This window comes from Typopeltis vanoorti, chromosome 7, assembly GCF_054136105.1.
Source record: "Typopeltis vanoorti isolate ZY-2024b chromosome 7, IOZ_Tvanoo_1.0, whole genome shotgun sequence".
NCBI lineage: Eukaryota > Metazoa > Arthropoda > Arachnida > Uropygi > Thelyphonidae > Typopeltis > Typopeltis vanoorti.
Window position 1 is genome coordinate 16,662,142 of NC_143555.1, and position 20,121 is coordinate 16,682,262.

General features: G+C 34.5%; 1 protein-coding gene across 7 annotated transcripts in view; it reads left to right on the forward strand.

Moving 5' to 3' along the window:
• The window catches only part of LOC150104513 (RNA-binding protein 25-like), a 496,362-nt gene that overhangs the window by 225,867 nt on the left and 250,374 nt on the right, over positions 1-20,121 (forward strand). For all 7 annotated transcript variants that reach the window (XM_090395192.1, XM_090395194.1, XM_090395191.1 and 4 more), the window contains one exon: positions 12,398-12,478. In XM_090395192.1, coding sequence (XP_090251318.1) covers positions 12,398-12,478 — 81 coding nt within the window. The remainder of the gene's footprint in view (positions 1-12,397; positions 12,479-20,121) is intronic.

Here is a 20,121-nt window from a genome sequence, read left to right on the forward strand (position 1 = left end):
AGGCATTTTGTTTATTAATTATCTTGAAAAGGGTAAAACAATAACCAGGGAATATTATTCCGATCTTTTAACCAGACTGGACGAAAAAATTCGTGAGACAAGAGACCCGGTTTGCAGAAGAAAAAAATCATCTTTCATCAGGACAATGCACCTGCCCACAAGTGTTTTGACAATGGGAAAATTAAGGGATCTGCACTACGAATTGTTGGAACATCTACCCCATTCCCTAGATTTGACTCCCTCTGACTTTTAACTCTTCCCAAAACTAAAACTCTTCCTCGCTGGTTACCTTTTTTCCTCGAATCAAGAGTTGATTGCAACTGTAGAGGAGTATTTTGCATCTTACTGCAAACCACTACAGGGATGGGATAATGGTTCTGGAGCATCACTAGAATGAATGTATTAGTTTTAAGGGAGATTATGTTGAAAAATAAAAATAATTTTGAAATTATAAATTTGTTTTTTCATTGTTAGGCTGTGAACTTATCAGATATAAGTGCTTTATCTTGATACAACTCGTATATAGTGCTTTATCCTGATACAACTTGAACTGTAGTTAGCAAATACTTTTTGACAGGTTAATATGTCAACTAATTCTTGGACACTTCTATTTAACCACATATTCAATTATCCATATTCTCATTTAATTAAAATTAAATTTATTGGTCCAGGAAATAAATTTTTCCATTTGACTGTATGGTTAAGACATCACTTTATTTATACAGCTTTAGAAGTAGGGTAATGAGTCATACTTATATGGTCTGAAACCGTAAAAACTTAATCATCATTATCATCATCGTCCTGTACATCCCTTGAGGGTATCATATCCTGTACCCTCAAGGGGTGTACAGGATATGATAGTACTACATGAAAAAAATTACATCATTACTAACTTCCTATCTACAATTTTCCTCCAAATCAGTCTGTTACTTGTCAAGACTCCAACATTATCAGATCTTATATTTCTATCGTCTAAGGCACTTTGTACTATATCAATCCACCTATATCTTGGTCTTCCTCTGGGTCGTTTTGCTGCCAACCTAGCAGAGAATGCTTGTTTTGCTAATCTTTCCTTGCCCATTCTGTTTAAGTGACCATACCACCTGAGATTAGCTCTACTAACACATTCCTGGATGCTGACAATGTCAAGTTCTTTCCTAATATCCTCATTTTTAATATGATATTGCCATTGATGCCATCTGTTCACGCCCATAATCTTTCTGAGGACTCTCATATCTGCGGTCTCTAGTCTTTGGTCAAGTCTTTTACTTCTGACCCAGCTCTCAGATCCATAAGTTAACTGGTTTGAACACTGTCTTGTATATACAGCTGTTTTAGTGTTCTGACTAATTTCTCTCTTATTCCAAATGAATTTATTCAATTGACTTCCCACCATACCAGCTTTGCTGATTCTGTTGACTATTTCTATATTTAATTTACCATCTTCAGTAAAAATCGTGCCTAAGTAGCTGAAATGTTTTACTTGTTCCACAGGTTCTCCATTCACAACACAGTTGACATTTTCAATGATTCTGCCTATTTTAATTGTCTTTGTCTTTTTATTGCTGACTTTCATACCATATCTATTACAACAGCTATTCAATTTAGTCAGAGAACCTTGCAGACTTGTAGCGGATTTATTTAGAAGTATAACATCATCCGCATAAAGCAAAGAGCTGACATTAACATCTCCAATTTTGATATCAGGTTTAATACCACATTCCTTCATAATGTGATCCATATAGATAATGAATAACAGAGGGGATAATGTACATCCTTGTCTCACACCAGATTTAACATTAACCATCTTCCTGTACTTCCTTCAATTCTAACTGCTGACTTACAACTCAAATAAAGACTAAGTATTGCTTGATATAATGGCCGATTGACACCATATAACTGCAGCGTATTGAATAGCTTCTCTCTCTTGGCACCTTGTCATATGCCTTTTCCAAATCGACAAAACTTAAATACAGATCTTTGTTATATTCCCATGCTTTCTCGACTATTTGTCGTAAAGTGAAGATCTGATCCTGACAGCCTCTATTTGGCCTGAATCCTGCTTGTTCTTCACCAAGCTTTTCTTCCACAATTCATCTCAATCGTTTCTCAAGTATACTTGCATAGATCTTGCCAGGAACACTCAGTAGGGAAATACATCTGTAATTCTCACATTCAGTTTTATTTCCCTTTTTATATATGGGTACTACGAGAGCTCTACTCCAATCATCGGGAATTCGTCCCTCTGTCCATGTTTTCTGAACTATGCAGTGCAGCTACTGTAAGTCTCTTATACCACCATACTTCAGCATTTCTGGTTGAATATCATCTACTCCTGCTGCCTTTCCGCATTTCAAGCCTTTGATGGCTTTTTCTACTTCAAGTGTGGATATGTATTCCTGACTGCATGGCTGGTCAGGGTTTTTTACCACTGTGCTGTCATCACTGCTCATTTCATTTAGCAGTTTTTCAAAGTAATTACTCCATATTTCAAGGATATCTTTTTCTCCTGTTTTCATATCACCTTTATCATCTCTAACTCCTTTTACAGCACTCTTTCCTCCATTCCTAAGCTTCTTCAACAACCTCCAGAATATTTTGCCACCGTCTTGATATTTATTTTCTATATTCTTGCCAAAGTCCTACCATGACTTTTGTTTAGTTAGTTTTACACAGTGTTTAGCATTCTTGCATTTGTCTCTATATTCTCTAAGAGCACAAGCTGACTTATTTGACAGGAACTTTTGATATGCTTTCTTCTTTTCCTTCACTGCCTCTTTAACTTCCTGTGTCCACCAGGGAGTTCTGATTTTTTTATCCTTGCAGACAACCTCACCACATGCCTCTCTGGTAGAATCAATCAATGTTTTCTTCAGAGTTTGCCACTGAATCTCCAAGGTTTAATTCCTGTTCTCAAACTCTTTCATTTTTTCTTCAATAATCTTTGTGTATTTTAGTCTACAATTCACATCTTAGAGCTGCTCAACTTTTATTTGCTTTAAAACTTTACATGTTATTCTTTTCAATATGAAATTCAATTTTATCCTGCTCAAGACTAAATAGTGATCACTTCCAATTTCAAATCCTCTGTACACTCTGGTGTCCTGCACCAGGGAGAAAACATCACTATCAACAATAACATAGTCAATGAGACTTTTCTTATTCCTCGCCTCTTCTCTCCATGTGAATTTGTGCACATTTTTACGTTGGAACATGGTGTTAGTAATAACCAGTCCATGTCCTGAGCAGAAATCCAACAGATATTTGCCATTATTATTAGCTTTGCTCTTTTCTGCAAATTTTCCCAAAATATTTTTGTATGTCTCACAATCATTTCCTACTCTGCTATTTAGATCCCCAACAAGTATCAACTTTTCCTTTTTCATTGTGTCAGTTGCTTTTTCTAAAGCCTCAAAAAATTCCTCCACTTCTATCTTAGTAGAACCTTCTGTGGGACCATAGGCACAAATAAGTCTCGTTGTCCAATTCCCCGTTCTCATATTTGCCCACATTACTCTACTTGAGACTGACTGCCATTCAAATAGATTAGCCTCGTATTTTGTGTTGAATACTACGGCTACTCCTTCTTTTTCTTGATTGTCATTGCCTGAATATAACATTTTGTATTTATTGCTCAGAAAGATCTCACCAGTTTTGGTCTTTTTTGTTTCAGTCACCCCAATTATGCCGATCTGGTACTTATCTAATTCCTCAGCTAGCTCCATTTCTTTGCCATTCAGGCTTCTTACATTGATAGTACCAATCTTTAACTCTGGTGATGTTGAGTTGGGGTTTTTTCAGATTTGTTCCAGTAGCTGACTTTTCGCTGTTTGCCCTGGTTCCCTGGCGAAAACAATGGGGGCGTTGTTTAACCCGGCGATATCCCAGCTGACATGAAATTTTGTCATGTTGTACCATCATTTTTTATTTGGTTTAACCAATAAGAATACAATTTGGTCGGCTATATCCGAAATTGTCAGCCCATCCTCGTTCGTTCAGTATCCAAGTAGATACCCATCAGGGTGCACCATAAGAAGGTGAGGATTGGACATTAGTTCAGTAGCCCTGGTCGGTTCTCCGCATTCCTTTAAAGGCTATGTGGAGGTCTCCTCTCAGTTATACAGCTTTGACTCTTAAGCACCCCTCTAACTTAAAAACTTACTTTAAATATTTTTATATTTTATCAGAATTAACTATGACAGTTTACTAATTGTTATCTTTGATAACAATTGACCAAGATAATTTGAGGATATGTCATACCACACAGAAATGTTCTGAGTGTTACATGTAGAGATGTGTGGCATCCAGACATTTTATCACATTTCCGACAATAGATTCTGGTATAAAATATATTCACCATATATAATTAAGTATCGTATTCTTTCTTTCTTTCTTTTTTTTTTTAAAAAAAAGAGAAAGTGAATATCAGATAGTAATTATTTTAATAAAAATTAAATTATATTGTTAATTTAATTTTTTAATAATAAAATTAAATTGCGTTATGAAAATTTTTTAAGATTTAGTTTTTTATATTAAATATTCGTTTTTTTTATATAAATTTGGCAAATATATATATGACATAAATTCATCACATTTGGATAGTGGTAATGAATAGACATCAGGAATACAGATCCTCTGGTATGATATTTTCACTTACATACAAACACTATTTACTTGGATGAAAAAGGTCATTGCATTGAGTGACAAATGAAAAGAACCTGAGCAGGTTAGTTGGGATGAGCTTCTTTGGACTTCATAGCATAGTTGTGTGAACGGTGTCTATTCGAGGTAGGTTTGCGTGGGTGTGTGCATGAATAGTATTATTTACTTGACCCTAGAATGCTAGGTCATGTACTGAGTCAAATTTCTTTCACCACAGGCTTTTGAATTAGTGATATCGGACAAAATGCTCCACCTTAATAGGTTTGTGCATTCTATAGCATTTCATGATGGAGTATACATATAAAGCAGTATGTTGTAGTTTGAAGACAATTAAAGATCTTGACTGAAGAGAGATGCTTTATTTAGTAGTCGGCTCGTTTTATAGAAAAAAAACTGGGAGGGGGGGAATGATTCCTGTTATTCATCCTGACAGCCAGTGTGTGCGTGCTTCTTGAGTAGGGACGGGGAGTAGTGCAAAGTATTTTTATTGTTTCATTTCATATATAAACCCTTACCTATTATTGCACAAATTACATATTGACGAGCTTACACTAAAAGAAGTTGAAAGGACAGCGGATATAGGTCAAGAAATGAAATATGTATTTTGATAACTCTTGAGGTCATGGGTGGTTAAAAAAATGCTGTTGTAGGAGAAGAGTTTTGATGAGTATGGATAAGATAGTTACTGTTCTGTTCTCTAATGCTGTGAATGATCCTCATATATTCTGTGTTCAAATTTAGCAATACGATTTTTTTTTTTTTTTTGGAAAAATGAAGCAAGGAAATTTTCACCTTGATCTACCAGAGGATGTGGTAGGGGAAATCCTCCATGCAGCAACATGTTTATGATGGAGGACTTCCTGGGTAATGGAAGTCCTCCATTTCATTATGACTTCCTGCAAATGTTTTCTTCCTGCATTTCTTTTTCTCTTTTACATTTAGTCTATTTTAACTTTCCTGTTATCCAGGCCTTCATTAGTAGGATCCTTTGCCTGGCTGGCATGTTTACCATGTGCTGCAACATGAGATATTCAGGAAAGGGAAATTGGGTGGTGAATCTTACTAACTTCAGTGGTGAATCAAGACTGGGATCCCTGTCTTGATTCACCACTGAAGTTGGTAAGAACTTGCTTACAGAAATGGGTAGACAAGCAAGCTATATCATGCAAGGAGTAGCATGGGTTTACTAAAGGAAGGTCATGTTTTAGCAATTTGCTCATATTTTATAATAATGTTATTGGCCGACTTGGATAAAGGGAATGGATACACTATGATAATGTTGGGTTTTTCTAAGGCATTGATAGGATACCATACAAAAGGTTGTTGCATAAAAGCAGGATATACAGGTGAATATGGGATTGGAATATAAACTCTTGACTTGAATCAGGGGATGGTTGACAGACAGATATCCAAAAGTGGGTGTGAATCTGCCAGATTTAATGTGACCAGTGGTGTACCTCAGGGTTCAGTCCTTGGGCTATTATTATTCAATCTATACAAGGTGTGGCTATTAAATAATGAGATTGGTTGCAAAAATGTGGTTTATTATTACAGTTGTTCAACTTAATTGTTATCTCTTTCAGCATAATCCCCTGCTCTATCTGTACACCCATATAAATTTTCCATTGTTGGAAGCAGTGCTGCAAGTCTTCCAGTGTTATCTGCTTCAGTAGCGCTGCCACTTTCTCCTTTATCTCATCCACTGACTGAAAATGGGTACCCTTCAATGTGGATTTCAACTTAGGAAAAAAGTAAAAGTCGCATGGAGCTAAGTCTGGTGAGTAAGATGGATGGTCCAACACTGGGATCTTCTTATTAGCCAGATACTGCTTTACAGACAGTGCACTATGGGCTGGAGCATTGTCCTGATGGAGAATCCAAGCATTGTTCTTCCACAGATTGGGTCTCTTCTTCTTCCCCACTCGTTCTTTCATCTTAGCCAGAACCTTAAGGTAATAATGTTAGTTAACTGTCTGACCCTCTGGTATCCATTCAAACATTACCGTGCCATTGATATTAAAAAAAAAAAAAGATCAACATTGCCTTCAATTTTGACTGGCTCATTCTTGCTGTTTTCATTCTTGGTGATGTGGGAGTTTTCCAGTGCATTGATTGTTTCTTTGTTTCTGGATCATACTGGAAAATCAAGTTGAAATCTGCACCAAAGGACACTCATTTTCAGTCAGTGTATGAGGAAAAGGAGAAAACGGCAGCACTACTGAATCTGATAACACCTTATGACTTGCAGCACTGCTTCCAACAGTGGAAAATTCGTATACAACGGTGTAATGGGATAATAATTAAGTTGTACAATTTTAATAATAAATGACATTTTTGCAACCATCTCATTATTTAATAGCCACATCTTGCACATTAATGACATCAAGCAGGGTCTAACATCAGAAGTGCAATCGCTTGCCAATGATGTGAAGATAGGCAGAGCAATCAGGGATGCTACTGATATTCAGCACTTACAAAATGATTGGAATAAGCTGGAAATTTGGGCAAACGTATATGCCTATCAGTTTAATGTTAGTAAGTGTAAAGTTATGCATTTTGGTGTGCTGAGATTTCCAACATCGTATTATATTAGCAGGATTAGACTATAAGAAACTGAGGAGGCAAGGGAACTTGGCATATTGGGATAGGAATTTGAAGTTTAAAAGTCACATAGCAAAAGTTGCAAATACAACTCAAAGGATAATTGTGATGTTGAAGTGAAGCCATTTTGCCTCTTTATAAAGCTTTGATAAGACCACACCTGGATTATTTTGCCGGATTTGGTCTCCCGGATTCCTAGGGGATAAAGAAGCAGTGGAAAGGTACGAAGAAGAGTTACAAAGATTATTTCCAGATTATGGGATTTAGATTATGAGGACAGATTGCAAGTATGTGGATTACAGACTTTGGTTAACAGGGAAAAGAGGGCTGGTATGATAGAGGTCTATAAACTTTTGAATGGGTATTATAGGATAGCATCTGATGAATCATCTGATGATTCTCCCCTCACCATGGAAATTAAGTTTGTTCACAGTCAGCAAAGTGGTAAGAGCTAGGTTTTTCTCTCACAGAGCAGTGATGAATGAGTGGAATATTTTGCCTTTAGGAGTAGTGAGTGCATCTAATGTGAATGAATTCAAGGGAAGGCATGACAGCTGGTCTGGATGATTTATAGCCTGTCTCTCGATGAGTCCTTGACTCCTTGGAGGTCTTAGATAATAATAATAATTGTCGTCATTGAGTTTGTAACTTCCACATATAGATGGTTGTAGATCTATGATACATTAGTACTATGGGTTGGGTAAATTTTTTTTTTTTTTAACAAAGTGTAAAAGGTTTTTTCACAAGGTGATATATATATATACACGTATAACGACAACTGAACAATGTACTCAAGAACACGTTCGAGATACCGAATACAATAGAAATGAAACCTCAGCTTTGTCATCACACATGCCCTCTTCAACTGACCTACAAGACTGGAGATAGTTTTTGGTATTGAGACCACATGTTTATTAAACAGTTAAAAATAAAAGAGTAAAAAACCCGACAAGTTTCGTTCGTCATGAGACATATATCATCAGGGATAATGGTATATAAAAGTTGAACACAACAGCCAAATTAAATAGTCAATTAGATGTCTTTTTTAACTTCATAACTGTTCATTAATTGATAATCCAAATACAAAATGATAGATTCATTACTGTATGCTTGTTGGAACAGTGCTAGTTGTGTCACTTTCTGTGGCTCATGGGTGTTATATCCAAGGTCCAAGGCAGTTAAATTTTTGATAAAGGCAGACCTGACTTGATGTAAAATCAAACCTTGATTTTCGTTGCGTTGTGTGGTGATTCTAAGCATTTTTGCAGCTTCTTTAAATTTTCTTGTGAAACAGTTCTTATCAATATATGACATGTTTGTCTGTTGCCAGAGTACTTGATGACAGTAGTTGTGTGGAATGCTAAGCTGATTTGTGTTCCCTTCTTTTTTCTACGTCTTTTATGTTCAACTATGCAGATCTCTCCTCACCTTCCTGTCTGGCCTACGTAACAGATGCCACAAGAACAGTGAATCTGATAAACGCATGGTTTTTTCATGGGATGATGCAGAGGTTTTGGTGGATGTAGGAATCTTGATATTTTTTGTAAAGGAAGAAAAGCCACTTATGTCGTACTTGTGGAGCAATGCAGTGAATTTGTCCATGGCATTCTTGATGTACGGCAGCATGATTGCGTTCTTGAGATCTTGTTTTGATAAGAGAGTTGTAGGAGCTGTATTAAGAATGTTTTTAATTGTCTTGGGTTCAAAACCAAGTGTTGAGGTTCTGTGTCAGGTAGTGTAATTCTTCATTTCGTTTCATCTGATATATTGTATGCTCTGTCTCTCTCAAGGTTTTAATTATGCCTATTTTTTGCAATGGGTGGTGTGAGGCAGCATTAAGAAATCTTCCTGTTGTGGTCGGTTTTCTGTGTACAGAAAATGATAACCTTTTTTCTTCTTCATTTACTTCCATAAAGATATCAAGGAAAGGTAATTTTTTATGTTCTTCTAGTTCTATAGTGAATTTAATATTTGGATGCAAATTGTTTAGATACTCTTTAAAAGCAATTTAACTACCGTTCCTGGCCAAATCTACATAACATAGCCAAACCTTTGGTCTTTTTTGATAATTTTTTAAAGCATTTGTTTCAAAATTTTCCATAAGAAGGTTGGCTAAAGCTTCACTTACATATGACCTACAAGACGGTTCGCAAATGAGACATCAGGTTTTATGCGATAAATCAGAACTGTTACACCTTTTTTATGATACAACAGAAAGACAAATATGGGAATCTTTGGAAATAGCATTAGACCCTAAACATTTAAATATTAACCAAAGTATTAATTAGTCTCAATACATCCTAGCCTCCATTAGTCAAGAACATTAATATGAATGCGTAAATATGCAGAATATTCAGAACAAGTAGAAATAATTTTTAAAAATGTCATCAGGCTCTTTTATGTAACTGCATAACAGTTGTCACCTGTGTTAGCTCTTACTGTTTTGTCTACTAGTTTATTTACACTTGAAGAAATCCTGCACAGTTGGGATGAAATGTCATGGTACTAAATAAATAAATGGTATCAACTAATTCCGGTATTCTGTCTGATAAACTTTAATCAGATATATATATTAATTTTTTGTATTTTTTATATGAATAACTTGCTCCTGTAATTAATTTAATCAATAATTCTTGGACATAACTGGTACTCCAGTTGTCTATGCTTGTCTTTTTTTTTTTTTTTAAATCTCAGGCATTGACTGCATTTCTCCTATATATGTATATACGTGTGTGTGTGTGATTCTCACCCAAGAAAGGTTGTAATTGTATAGTACTTCAGTACCATGGGAGAGGGCTTAAGAATTTTTTTAATCATTTATTATTATTTTATTTATTTTTTGTATTTATTGTTCTTTTACAGTTGGGAAACCCTGCTCTAGATATCAGACATGTTCTCCACAGCAGGGTCGCTGATTTTGAGCTACTTCAGGCTTCCAATAAGTCGGGTGGTAGTTGTCTCACACTAAGCAATAAAATTCATCTCCCATTTTTAGACAAACACCATACCAATGGCAGAATTTGAACATGCAACCTGGGTTGGAGAGCCAATATGTTATTGAATAAATTTTCAAGTTAATTAATCCTTATATTTAGTATTGCTTTTATGATCTTTAATTTCTTTTGAAATCACAGAATGTTTTTTAGCTACTTTTATGCATAACTTGGTTTTTTGTACACTTTCCTGTATAGTCTCTAAAATCATGTGATGACCTTTAATCCAGAATTTTTCTGGACTGGTTCTTAAAATTTCTGTGGTTAGCGGGGAAGGTTTTCTCTCCTCCCAGTCCCTTGCATGCAGCTTTGCTACATCCACTCCAGCTATGAGTGAATGTTTCCTTCCAATTTTGCCATTTTGTCTCTAGCATTTGGTATTTATCTTCTGATGCCTTCACATTTCCCACAGATATTTGCTTGAGTCTGTAGTTTATATCTGAAAGTTTATGACTTTTCAGAAGTTAGGTACATATGTACCTAATCTATCCATAAATACTGTTACAACTTGAATAGTGCATTAACCTTTAATCTGTCAGTAAATCGTTTATTTCAGCACTTACAAACCACATATTTAACGTGCATATAACAACACTTAATGTTCGAAATATCCCCCTTTTGCATTCATACATGCCTGAAGTCTGTGAGGCCATATATTGATGGTGGCACACGCAAACATCAAATGGAAATGCTGTCACTGCTTCCTCCAAATCCCTCTTCAGGTTGCCAGCATCGGTGTCATTTTTTTGTAGGCTACTCTCTCAAGCTCTGACCACAATTTGAAGTTCAATAGATTCAGATTGGGACTTTCAGATGGTGATATGTGGTCAGGCACATTCACCTCCACCCACTGTTATGTGTTCCTAGCCTGGTGTGCAAGGGCTGAGTACTTTTGGATGGTCTACTGCCTACCATGAAAGAAGGTGTTGTTCGGAAGCTTTATCACTGGTTCTAGCATGGTGTCTTGATACACTTTGGAGGAAGTTTTGACCCTTTACTCACAGAAATGCAACTTGGATATTCCCCTGATATGCCAGTTCTCCCCATACTACCAAACCATGACAGACACAGGGCGATGACCTCTCTGAATCTTGGGTGCTATGGCACAAGCTGTGCAATCATCCAGGGTATATGCCTTAAAATTTTGGTAGTTAAATGACTCTTCAGTGGTGAAAATCTCCCTGTCTATAAAGCAGATATCGCTGTGTCTGTTGTTCATGTGCTGCTGGAGAAGTACCTTTGATTTTATCACTCTCTGCTGCATAAGTTGTGGTGTTAGGAAGTGTCCAGTAGAACGATGACAGGCTCTCACCCCCCATATCACCATTCTCTGTGAAATGTTCATCTCTTGCAACATTACTTTCTGCATTCTCACAGGATTAGGTGAAGGTGTGCCTTCACAGCTCTCACAAGCTGTTGCATCCTAATGCAGCCTGTTCTTTGATGGTCAGATACGTATTCTGTATTGTTATAATGGATAATAGCACCATACAAAAACATCCTACTGATCCTGAGTGTTTTTAGTGAGTTGAAAATAACAGGCAGCTGCATTCCAACCTTGTGAAGTGCTAATACAGCTTCACAATTCTCATCATCTCCCCACTGCATGTTAACCCATACAGCTAGACAACGTTCTCTACTGATAAACACATCAATGTATGCTACACACATTGGCAATAATGGAACCATCTCATGCAATTCTGATAGCAGCATGGAGGTGTTCAGCAGTTGTAACAGTATTTATGGCAACTATGTACTTGTTTTTCTGGTTCCATTATGTCAGGGGGTGGGGAAGAGGACACTGTCATATCTCATACCCTCTGTGTATGTCATTGAGGTAAGCATATGAATTCTCATTTTGATAATGAGTTGTCCTGCTAGTTTTTTCACTATTATGTGCTTGTTTATAGATAAAATGTCATCTCTTTTTTTTTTTTCCTAAGGTTCCAAAATGTTATTCTTCAAGAGCTAAATGTTCTGTATTTTCTGTTATATTTATTTTAAACAAAAGTTTATTTTAATTTGTTATATCCTTATTCGTTGATGTACTGGGTGAATTTCTATTTTTACTGTTATGTATTTGGATTTCATTTCGCAAATATTATTAACGTCAGCTCTCATTTTTTATTTTGGAATATAAGGATCTGGATGAAATGGACCTAGAAGAGGACAAAAAATCTCTTATTCATCGAGAGATTGGCAAATTTCGTGATACTTATCAGGTAAACTTCCTAAAGTTTTTTCTCACTCCCATTATCTTCTTTCCCTCCTCCTTTCTCCCCTCGTCTATCCTCCCCCTCCCATTCATATGTACCTGAGTAGGAATAAAATCCTTCCATCCATAAAGGGATAAGCTTTCCATTGGAAGGAATATTGCATTTTGCATAAAAGGAAGGGTATTGTCTTATTTGACAAACTGTTTAAAGATTTCTCCTCTATAAAACAATACAAAGAAATTTTTTTGTTATGTTTTAATGTGTAATAAGCACTTTAAATTTGATAAAATAGCAGCAAAAAAAATTAAATCTTTTCATTGATTTTCCCTAGTAGCTTTCATTAAAAGCAAAGAAAAAATTGAAGATAACTAGTATTTAATACAATCTTAAATATTGCACCAGTTCAGATCTTTTCTAGTGATGATATTCTAAACTGTGTTTTTATTTTTTTGCAATTTTTTAATATTAGTAGGATAAATTTTGTATTCCTGTCAGTGGCACAATGGTAGTAGTTTGATTTGGCAATAATTTAAGGTGTTATGTTAATTGTGCATCTGCCGATTCATTCATTCTTTCATAATACACATGCTCTCTCACTCACACACGCACACACATACAGTATTTAGATACAATTTTAAGTATGTATGCATGTGTATGTGTGGGTGTATGTGTTCATGTAACATACAGTATACATGATAGTCCTTAATTTCTATAAACTCCTTTGGTGTCAGACGATAGTGTTTTTACTAGAAATTTAGAATATGTAGAATCAATTCTTGGTATTTAGAGTGGACTCTCACTAAAGCAAACACCAAACTTACTGTAACAAACTGCTCAAAAGGCCCAGGCCCCAGAGGCATAGTGCTGTGAAATTCACTCAGCAATCTATCAACTATAACAAACTTTTTTTTGGTTGTTGTAGTTTGTTATAGTGAGATTTAACTCTATTTAAAAAGCCATATTTATTTTTTTAAGTATTTATCTTCATCATCCATCATTAAATTAACCAGTAGTTGAATAATTTTGAGGCACAACAGTATATTTTTATTTGTTATAAATGTGTTTTAAAGTGTGCACAGTATCCAATAACCCAGTTATCGTTTAAGTATGAAATTGTTTTAGAGATCGGATGTCACTTTAAGTCATCATACTTTATAGGTGTCCTTAACAGCTGCTAATCTTACTGCTAATTTGTGCTGTATATGTCTGTCTCCAGCAGTTTACATGTGGTTTACATTAATATGGTGTACATTTTTTTTTTTTTTTTGCTAAGTTACTTCTACATTCTGTATTTTCGTTTGCAAGTACAAAATAAGCTTTTTGCAATAATCTTTCATTCTAACATGAAGTAATTATATCATAAAGAATGTTTTAAATTATATTATGAAATATGTTTAAGTATCATCTAAGCTACATTTATTAGATTTTAGTTCAGAAAGTTGTAATATATTTATCCATTAATTTTGTAGTTATTTATCATGTCCATGTATGTAGTGAATTTTTATGATAATGAATTATCATGGCCATGTATGTAGTGAATTTTTGTGATAATGAAAAGAAATTTGATTCGGAGAATACTTACTTAGGTAATAATGTAACAGAAAAATAGAAAAGACTTACTAATCTCATCAAAAAAAGCTAACATTTGTTAGATATTTCTTTTGAAATGCATTAACCGTGGATTTTTGAAATCATAATTTCTACTTCATGGTTTAAATTGTTATTTCATTAAAAAAAGTTAAATTATTTTCTCATTTTAATATTTTTGAATAAAATTTGCAGTTATGCATGTACTGCAATAGTGAAAAAAAAAAAAGACATTTGTCCCTCCATCATCCATCATCTGTTACTGCATTTACCTGAAGGATTGCTATTTTTTATTTTTAGTCATACACTTTTCTTATTAACTATAATTTATAATTATAGTGAGTTTTTCCCACCTGGTTAGAAAGTAAATTATACTTAACAATAAATTATATTTTTGTTTTGATCCTATACTGAAAAATCATCATGAATAGGCTATGCAATTGTATGCAGAAGCTGGGTTAGGACTTCACATCATACTGCTTTACTCTCCTATAATGCATGCCTATCCTACTTCCATGTGTGTATTGCCTTGCATTAATGGCTGTGAGTAGCGATTCTTCCTATAATGCTTAGGTATTGATGCCATGCATTAATATCTCATAGCATGGCAACATAATGGATGTGCTCTGCATTATGGCATGTTGGAGCACTTTAATGCGAAATCAACAGTGCATCCCTTGTATCTAAGTAGCTTAGTCACGAAGATACTTCATGTGCAATGTTTTGTTTTCTTACAATTGACAAAGGATTGAAACAAAAATAATTTTCCTTTTGTTCAAATATACTTTTTAATTGATCTTTGACATCTATTGTACTTTCCTGCATTCTCTTTGTAATGCAATTCATTTTTCTTTTTTTTTCTTTTTTATATTTTATATTGATTATTTGAGACTGAAATTAGATTAACATATTCAGTTATTTATTCCAATACTTAGAGATGTTCTTACACTAGTATTCATTATAGCTTCAAAGGCTGTGATTTCAGTAAAAGTTCCAATTACTCCTGGCTTGTTTTGTAGGACTCCTGAGTATAACTAAAGAAATTTTGAGTATAGTTTTATTCGTCATATATACTGAAATTCCTAATATGCACTGCATTTTGGTCTTGAAAGATCTAGATGCGCATGCATCACATAGAAAATAAAGATTAGATAATTTTAACTTCTCCATGTGAGGTATGTCTATTATAGTTAGAAAAGGATTTAATTTCTTAAAGCAGAAGTATTTATATTAGTATCTGTTGATCTGAATAGTCGGTCTTCATTTAACATAACTAAAATTAAAGGAAACTTGCTAAAGGTTTTTAATGACTGCAACATATGTATATTCACTTAAAACTAAGTTTTACTAGAATTAAAAAGAATAGAACCAGCAAAGTGTTATCTTAGCAGAGGAGATAAAATGACAGAATCAGTTTTTATAGTTGATGATTTCTTAGGAATATATATATATATATATATGTGTGTGTGTGTGTGTGTGTGTGTGTGTGTGTGTGTGTGTGTGTGATCATAGGCTTTTACTCAGTTGTTGTGATACATTTTAAAACATAGATTTAATGACTTAAAAACCTTTAAGTTTTTAAGTCATTAAATCTATGTTAAATATATATATATATATATATATATATAGAGAGAGAGAGAGAGAGAGAGAGCCTAATGTATCTTGGTTTGCAGAAAAAGCCTTTCTTTCTTAGTGCATTTTCTTTTGCATTTCTTCATAGCTCAGTGCCCATAGTAACAGTATCTTTTTGTTGGAAAGTTAAAGTTGAAATTGAATCTAGAACCCAATGGTTAGAAGTTTTTTTTTTTTTTTTTTTCCCTGAAGGTAAGTTAGCTGCTCTTTAATGGAGATGGCAGGGTTTTCCTTCTTGGAAACTCAAGCTTATCATCTTGTAATACATTGCCCTCATACTCGTAATTGCTTGTCTTAATTCACAGAAGTATGACTACTATGTCACATCATCATCATTATCAAATTCCTGATATATATGTACCCTCAAGGGGTGTATAGGATATGATAGTACTACATGAAATATTACATCTTGACTAACTTCCTATCTACAATTTTCCTCCAAATCAGTATGTTACCTGTCAAGACTCCAACATTATCAGATCTTTATATATCTATCTTCTAAGGAACTTTTTACTGTATCAATCCACCTATAACTTGGTCTTCCTCTGGGTTTTTTCCCTGCCAACCTGGCAGAGAACACTTGTTTTGCTAATCTCTCCTCTCCCATTCTGTTTAAGTCTGACCATACCACCTGAGATTAGCTCTGCTAACTCACTCCTGATGTTGACAATGTCAAGTTCTTTCCTAATATCCTTGTTTTTAATATGATAATGCCATTGATGCCATTTGTTCATGCCTATAATCTTTCTCAGGACTCTCATATCTGCGGTCTCTGGTCTTTGGTCAAGTGTTTTACTTCTGACCCAGTTCTTAGATCCATAAGTTGGCTTGAATACTTGTATACAGCTAATTTAGTGTTTTGGCTAATTTCTCTTTTATTCCATATAAATTTATTCAGTTGACTTACTACCATATCAGCTTTGTTCAATCTGTTATCTATTTCTATGTTTAATTTACCATCTTCACTAAAAATCATGCCTAAATAGCTGAAATATTTTACTTGTTTTATAGGTTCTCCATTCATAATGCAGTTGATATTTTCAATGTTTCTGCCTATTTCCATTGTCTTTGTCTTGTTATCGCTGACCTTGCCAAATCTATTACAACAGTGACAATTTAGTCAGTTAATCTTGCAGACTTGTACTGGATTTATTTAATAGTATAACATCATCCACACAAACTATACAGCTGAGATCTTAAATTTTAATATTGGGTTCAATACCACTTACCTTCATAATGTGATCCATATAGATAATAAATAACAGAGGGGATAATGTACATCCTTGTCTGACACTAAATTTAACATTAAACCACCTTCCTGTACTTCCTTCAATTCTAACTGCGGACTTACAACTGAAATAAAGACTAAGTATTGCTTGATATAAAGCCCCATTGACACCATATAACTGCAGCGTATTGAATAGCTTCTGTCTCTCTTGGCACCTTGTCATATGCCTTTTCCAGATCTACAAACTTAAATATTAATCTTTGTTATATTCCCATGATTTCTCAACTGTCTGTCGTAAAGTGAAAATCTGATCCTGACAGCTTTTATTTGTTCTGAATCCAGCTTGTTCTTCACCAAGCTTCTCTTCCACAATCCTTCTCAACCGTTTCTCAAGTATACTTGCACATATCTTACCAGGAACACATTAGAGAAATACCTCTATAATTTTTACATTCAGTTTTATTTCTCTTTTTATTTTATATATGGGTACTATGAGAGCTCTACTCCAATCATCTGGAATTGATCCCTCTGTCCAGGCTTTCTGAACTATGCATTGCATTTCTCATGCTTATGCTGCCTTTCCACATTTCAGGCTTTTGATGGCTTTTTCTACTTCAAGTATGGATATGTATTCCTGACTGCAGCCTAGTCAGTGTTTTTTACCACTGAGCTGTCATCACTGCTTGTTTCATTTAACAATTTTTGGAAGTAATTATTCCATACTTCAAGGATATCTTTTTCTCCTGTTTTTATGTTACATTTATCATCTTTAATTTAATTTTATGTTACATTTGTCACTCTTTCCTCCATTTCTGCGCTTCAACAACCTCCTGAATATCTTGCCACCTTCTTGATATTTATTTTCTATGTTCTTACCGAAGTCCTCCCATGACTTGTTTAGCTAGTTTTACGCAGTGTTTAGTTTTCTTACATTTGTCTCTGTATTCTCTAAGAGCACAAGCTGACTTATTTACCAGGAACTTTTGATATGCTTTTTTCTTTTCCTTCACTGCCTCTTTAACTTCCTGTGTCCACCATGGAGTTCTGATTTTTCTATCCTTGCAGACCACCTCACCACATGCCTCTCTGGCTGAATCAATCAGTGTTTTCTTCATGGTTTGCAACTGCTTGGTTCCTGTTCTCAAACTCTTTGATTTTTTCTTGAATAATAATTGTGTATTTTAGTCTACAGGTCACATCTGAGAGCTGCTCATCTTTTATGTGCTTTAAAACTTTCTTACATGTTCTTCTTTTCAATATGAATTCAATATTATCCTGCTCAAGACTAAACGGTGATCACTTCCAATTTCAAATCCTCTGTACACTTTGTCCTGTACCAGGGAGAAAACATCATTATCAATAATAACATAGTCAATGAGACATTTCTTATTCCTTGCCTCTTTTCTCAAATGTGAATTTGTGTACATTTTTATGTTGGAACATTGTGTTAGTTATAACCAATCCATGTCCTGAGCAGAAATCCAACAGGTATTTGTCATTATTATTAGCTTTGTTCTTTTCTCCAAATTTTCCTGATATATTTTTGTATGTCTGACAATCATTTCCTACTCTGCTATTTAGATCTTCAACAAGGACCAACTTTTCCTTTTTCTTTGTGTCAATTGCTTTATTTAAAGTCTCAAAAAATTCCTCCACTTCTACCTTAGTAGAACCCTCTGTGGGACCATAAGCACAAATAAGTCTCATTGTCCAATTCCCCATTCTCATATTTGCCCACATCACTCTACTTGATACTGCCTGCCATTCAAGAAGATTAGCCTCATATTTAGTGTTGACTACTATGACTACTCCTTTTCCTTGATTGTATTTGCCTGAATGTAGCATTTTGTATTTATTGCTCTGTATTTATCTTATGTCACATAATGAAATATTTACAGAAATTTTACTGTGACACATTTGTTAGATGGTATGACATTTTACAATGTCATTCTGGCTGGGAGTTCACATTATCTTACCTGGTAATGTAAACAGATTTCAAAAAGTTAAATTAGACAGTGAGGCTTATTTGTGTCTGTCATCCCACAGAAGTTTCTGTTAAGTGGAAGAATTTTTGAATCATTAGAGAAAGCATCTAACATACTACAGATCTAAAAAGCAGAGTAGGAAATGAATTTAAAACATGCAGAGATATTTTGAGAAAATTTTCCTATTAAAGTCATGGACTAGTCATTTTAGGACCATGTTCCTTACAAAGATGTGCACAAATTCACACGGAGATAAGATGTACAAGAAATAAGAAACATCATCAGTGATTACCATTTAGATTTCTATGTGAGTTTCATATTGAAAAGAAAAGTATAAAAGTCTTAACAAGAGTGAGTTAATTGTTAAAAAAAATCATTAAAAGGTCAAGGCCTTAATATACAAAGGATTACTGGAGGCAGAAAAACTGAAAGGATTTGAAAATGAGAATCAAACTCTGGAGATTCAGTGAATTGTGATTCAATTAGAAGAGCATTGGTGAAGTTGTTTGTGAAGATAAAAAAAAATTGAACTTCATAGTGGACTGGAGAAGGTAAAAAGCAGTTGGGAAAAAAAAGCATACAAAAATATTTTAGCAAGTAAGTCAGCATAGGTTCTGAGAGAATATGCATAGAATGATAAGTTAGAAATCAATGCAGTGTGTCAAAGTAACTAACAAAAGTCATAAAAATATGAAAGACAGTATTCAGTCTCTCTTCAAGAGGAGTATTAACAGATTACTTTGCTTTTGACTTTGATACATAGCATTTATTTTCTATAGTCCTTGCAGCCTCTCCTATGTGGGAACAACAAACACATAGGCAGTAAATTGTTCTGGGGGATTTTGGAGAAGTTTTAGAAAGTACATTGTAAAGTGTTGGAAAGAATATTGTAAATAAAGGTGTCAGTGATGATAAAAATATTATATATAAAGGCATTTTTGGGTGGCTGTGGTAATTACTTTGAAGGATTATTAAATGAGATAAGCCATTACCAAACTGATAAAAAACATTAAAGAGAATGCAACCTGAAATATCACACACAAAGCTGGATTTGATGATACTGGACCAGAAATGCACGCGCGGGCGCACACACACACACACACACACACACACACACACATATCAATTAGTAATAAATTAATAAAGATGCCATCTTTTCTATCTTTGTTAAGAGTTGTTCTTTAGGTATGAAGGTAGGAGCAGTGACAAAATTGAGA